The sequence below is a fragment of the Tupaia chinensis genome, unplaced genomic scaffold (genome assembly GCF_000334495.1).
Source record: "Tupaia chinensis unplaced genomic scaffold, TupChi_1.0 Scaffold000001_1, whole genome shotgun sequence".
NCBI classification, from domain to species: Eukaryota; Metazoa; Chordata; class Mammalia; order Scandentia; family Tupaiidae; genus Tupaia; species Tupaia belangeri.
Window position 1 is genome coordinate 5,022,816 of NW_006159427.1, and position 4,536 is coordinate 5,027,351.

Genomic DNA, 4,536 nt, shown 5'->3' on the forward strand with positions numbered 1-4,536 from the left:
GAAACCACACGGGACCGAGAGCAAAAACCTCTCAAAAAAAAAAAAGAATTATTTTATTTAACTTTATTTATTTATTTATTCATTTTAATTTGAACAGAGAGGGACAGTGTGTGTGTCAGAGAGAGAGGGAAAGTGAGAAAGCAAGCCTCCAGGTCTGGGACTTGAACTGCAGTGGGCTATATGGGAGTTTAGCACCCTTAACCACCATGCCACCTGCTAGCCCTATAGGTCATTTTTAAATCATATACAGAGCTACCTTACTTTTTTTTTTGGAGAGATTTTCGCTGTAGGGTGCGTGCGCTCGCCAGACAGAGAGAGACAGAGAGACAGAAAGCGAGAAATCACCCCCCAGGGGGGATGGCCACGCCGCAATCCCTCTCCTCCATTCTCCTCTCGGGATCTTGGGCACACACGCACATGCGCCCAGCATGAGTTTCAAGCCACCGGGTCTGGGACGCGAACCGCGGTCGACTACATGGGAATCCAGCAACATAGCCATTACGCTAACTGCTGGTTCCCAAGAGCTAACTTACTTTTAAAAAATATGTGTAAAATATTCCATATATAAAAATACTTTAATTTTTCTGGTCATCATTTGATAGCTATTCAGTTGAATACCTCTTTAGTTAATTTACCCTGATATGTATTTATCTACTTAGTTTTTTTTTTTTTTTTTTTTGGAGAGATTTTCACTGTAGGGCGCGTGCGCTCGCCAGACAGACAGAGAGAGACAGAGAGACAGAAAGCGAGAAATCACCCCCCAGGGGGGATGGTCACGCCACAATCCCTTCTCCTCCATTCTCCGCTCGGGATCTTGGGCATGCACGCACACGCGCCCGGCGTGAGTTTTAAGCCACTGGGTCCGGGACACGAACCGCGGTCGCCTACGTGGGAGTCCAGCGACATAGCCATTACGCTAACTGCTGGTTCCCGATCTACTTAGTTTTTGCTATAAGATGTGTACACTCACCAGAGCTAAAGAGAGAAAGTGAGAAATCACCCTCTGGGGAGATGGTCATGCTGCCATCCCTTTTCTTTCATTCCTGTCTTGGGATGTTGGGCATGTATGCACATGCAACGAGCATGATTTTCAAGCCCCTGGGTCTGGGACTCAAACCACCTAGTCAGCCATGTGGGATCCATTACCTTAACATGCACTCTACCTGCTGGCCCTACCCTGCTCTTCAGATTAGAGTCTGGGACCAGCAGGTGGCGCAGTGGTAAAGGCACTGGGTTTTCTCATAGCTGACTATAGTTCGAGTCCTGGATCTGGCAGTTTGAAAATCATGCTGGGGGCCTCTGCGTGTGTGTCCAAGATCCCAGGAAGGGAGTAATTTCTCATTTTCCCTCTCTCTGTGTCTCTCTTATGAGCACATGTGTCTATGGCAAAAACCTAAAACATAAATAAATGTAAAAAGTAAATTCATTTTAAAAATTTTTTGAGAGGTTTTTGCCTTAGAGCGCAGGTGTTCACTGGAGGAAGACAAACACAGTGAGAGGGAAAGTGAGAGATCACCTCCCAGGAAGGATGGCCATGCCACAATCCCTTCTCCTCCATTCTCCTTCCAGGATCTTGGGCGTGCATGTACACGTGCCTGGTGTGATTCTCAAGCCACCATGGTGAGCCATGTGGAATCCAGCGCCTTAAACACCATGCCACCGTCCAGCCCCTATTACTATTTTTTTAATTTGGCATAGGGCACATGCACTCACCAGAGAGAGCCAGACAGAGTGGGAGGGGAAGTGAGAAAGCAAGCCGTCAGGGCTGGGACTTGAATTGCAGTCTGTCATGTGGGCCCTCAGCACTTTAACCACCATGCCACCTACTGGTCCCATACTTTTAGATCTTTAATATACTAGAAACATTTTTTAAGAGAGCATATATTGGGTTTTCAGAAAAATCATGACACATTTTTACATACAAAAACATAGAAAAAATGCGACATGACTTTTCCGACAGCCCAATACAGTAAGTGTGTAATTAATGTAAATCCTTTAGGGAGTCTATTAGTGCACTAAAATCTCAAAATTATTGATAAATTGGAAATAGTACATTACTTGGTATTAGTATAGGTCAAATTAATAGTTTGTGATTTCACAACATGTGTTTGTTTTGATTACAGATACTTGAAACCATGCCGATGACTGAGAAAGTAGAAGAATTGCTGCATGTCATAGGTCCATTTTATGAAATCGTGGAGGACAAAAAGAGTGGCAAGAGTCCTGATTTAACCTCAGGTTTGACTCTTTTACCTATTTTTATATTCAGCACTTATATATTATGCCTGCATTGATATTTAAATGTCTAATTTTTTCTTTTACTTTCACATGCCAGTCCGACTGGAGAAAATCTCTAAATATTTAGAAGGTAGGAATAATGAAATCATGTAAAACTTTTGCTTAAGAATTTACATGCAGAGAATTCCAAAGAAATTTGTATAACATAACCTTGTCACTTACAGTTTTCATTCTCAGCAAACACATTGTACATTATTCCAAAGTAATGTAAGCCCTTAAATTTCAAATTTTTCATTATTTTTTTAAGAGATTTTTGCTAGAGGGTGCTTGCACTTGCCAGAAAGACAGAGACAGAAAGACAAAAAGAGACAGAAAGCGAAAAATCACACCCTAGGGGGTGTGGCCATGCTGCAATCTCTTCTTCATTTTCCTGTTGGGATTTTGGGCACGCATGCACATGCACCAAGGTAAGTTTCAAGACTCCGGGTCCAGGATTTGAACTTGTGGTTGACTACATGGGAATCCAGCAATGTAACCATTACACCATCTGCTGGTCCCAGCTCTTAAATTTTTAACTTTTTCTTTGTTTTTGCTATAGGGTGTGTGTGCTCGCCAGGGTGGGGTGGGGGCCAAGAAATCAGTCCCCAGTGGGAAGGGCCATGCTACAGTCCCTTGTCTTCTATTTTTATGATTTTTGGGCATGCAGGCACAGGCACCTGGCACATTTTTTTTAAGACACTGGATCTGGGACTAGAAATATTCATTCAGTCATTTGGGATTCAGTCACCTTAACACTATGCCCCTGGCTAGCCTCAAGTTTTGTTTTGTTTTTAAGAGTTATTTATTTATTTCCATTTGTTAATATTATTTTTTAATTTGACCAGAGAGAGAAAGAAAGGGAAAGCTAGAAAGCAAACCGCCAGGTCCAAGGCTCAAACTGCGGTTAGCTATGTGGGAATCCAGTGCCTTTAGCCACCATGCCACCTGCTGACCCCAGACCCCAAGTTTTTAACTTTAAAATATTATTTATTTACTTTTTTTTTTTTTTAGGTGTTTGTTATAGGGTACGTTTGCTCACTGGAGAGATAGTGAGAAATCACTTCCCAGAGGGGATGGCCATGCTGCAATCCCTTTTTCTTTACTCTTCTCCTAGGATTTTGGGCATGTACACACACCTCGTGGCATGAGTTTTTTTGTTTTTTTTTTTGTTTGTTTGTTTGTTTACTTATTTATTCATTTTATGTTAATTTGACTAGAGAGAGACAGAGGGGGAAGAGAAAGTGAGAAAGCAAGCCACCAGGTCCAAGACTAGAACCGTGGTCAGCCACGTGGGAGTGTCCAGCGCCTTAACCACCATGCCACCTCCTGGCCCCCAGCCTGGCATGAGTTTTAAGCCATCAGGTCCGGGACTTGAATTGCTATCAAACATGTGGAAGTCCAGCACCTTAACCACCATGCCACCTGCTGACCCCAAATGTTATTAAAACTTCATGCCAGTTAGTTAGTTCACTTAGGATTTATGAAATTATAACAGTATTTATGAGTTTGATGGATCATATTTTCTTTTGCTTTATGACTTACATTACAAATACTGTAGATTAAGTGATTTTCTAGCTAATTTTCATGAATATGTTTACAATATGGCTTAACTATAGCAGAGAAAACTAAAGCCAAATACCAATAAATTCACTTAGCTTTTTTTTTTTTCTTAATTTGTATTCATGTACTTAGTGAAGGATGGAAAAGATTATGTTTTGCATAACAGAAGGAGTTGAGGGACCAGAAGTTGGCATAATGGCTATATTGCTGGACTCCCTTGTAGTCAACCGCGGTTTGAGTCCAGGACCTGGTGGCTTAAACTCACATTCGGCGCATGTGTGTAGGTGCGTGCCCAGGATCCCAAGAGGAGAATGGAGAAAGGATTGTGGTGTGGCCATCCCACCTGGGGGGTGATTTCTTGCTTTCTGTCTCTCTGTTTCTCTCTGTTTTTCTGGCGAGCGCACACACCCTATAGCAAAAACTTCTCAAAAAAAAAAAAAAAATCAGACTGGCATCCTTTTTCTTTGGGCATTTTTATTTGCAAGATATCTTCTAATAATTTACAGATATTACAGCATTTCAGAACAGTAACCTTCCTGTATTGTAATGAGATCTCATCAGGGCTAGCCCGTGGCATGGTGGTAGCTTGAAAATTATGTTGGGCATGTGTGCATGCCCAAAATCCTGGGAGGAGAATGGAGAAGAAGGGATTGCAGCCTGGCCATTCCCTCTGGGGTGTCCCGACCCGGGGGGACAGCC

General features: G+C 42.5%; 1 protein-coding gene across 12 annotated transcripts in view; it reads left to right on the plus strand.

Annotated features, from left to right (window-relative positions):
- The window catches only part of ACBD5 (acyl-CoA binding domain containing 5), a 66,572-nt gene that overhangs the window by 27,959 nt on the left and 34,077 nt on the right, over positions 1–4,536 (plus strand). For 7 of the 12 annotated variants that reach the window (XM_006139740.3, XM_006139742.3, XM_027768414.1 and 4 more), the window contains exons 5-6: positions 2,124–2,238; positions 2,336–2,368. In XM_006139740.3, coding sequence (XP_006139802.2) covers positions 2,124–2,238; positions 2,336–2,368 — 148 coding nt within the window. The remainder of the gene's footprint in view (positions 1–2,123; positions 2,239–2,335; positions 2,369–4,536) is intronic. The other 5 variants (XM_006139741.3, XM_027768545.1, XM_027769691.1 and 2 more) reach the window with 1 other exon arrangement.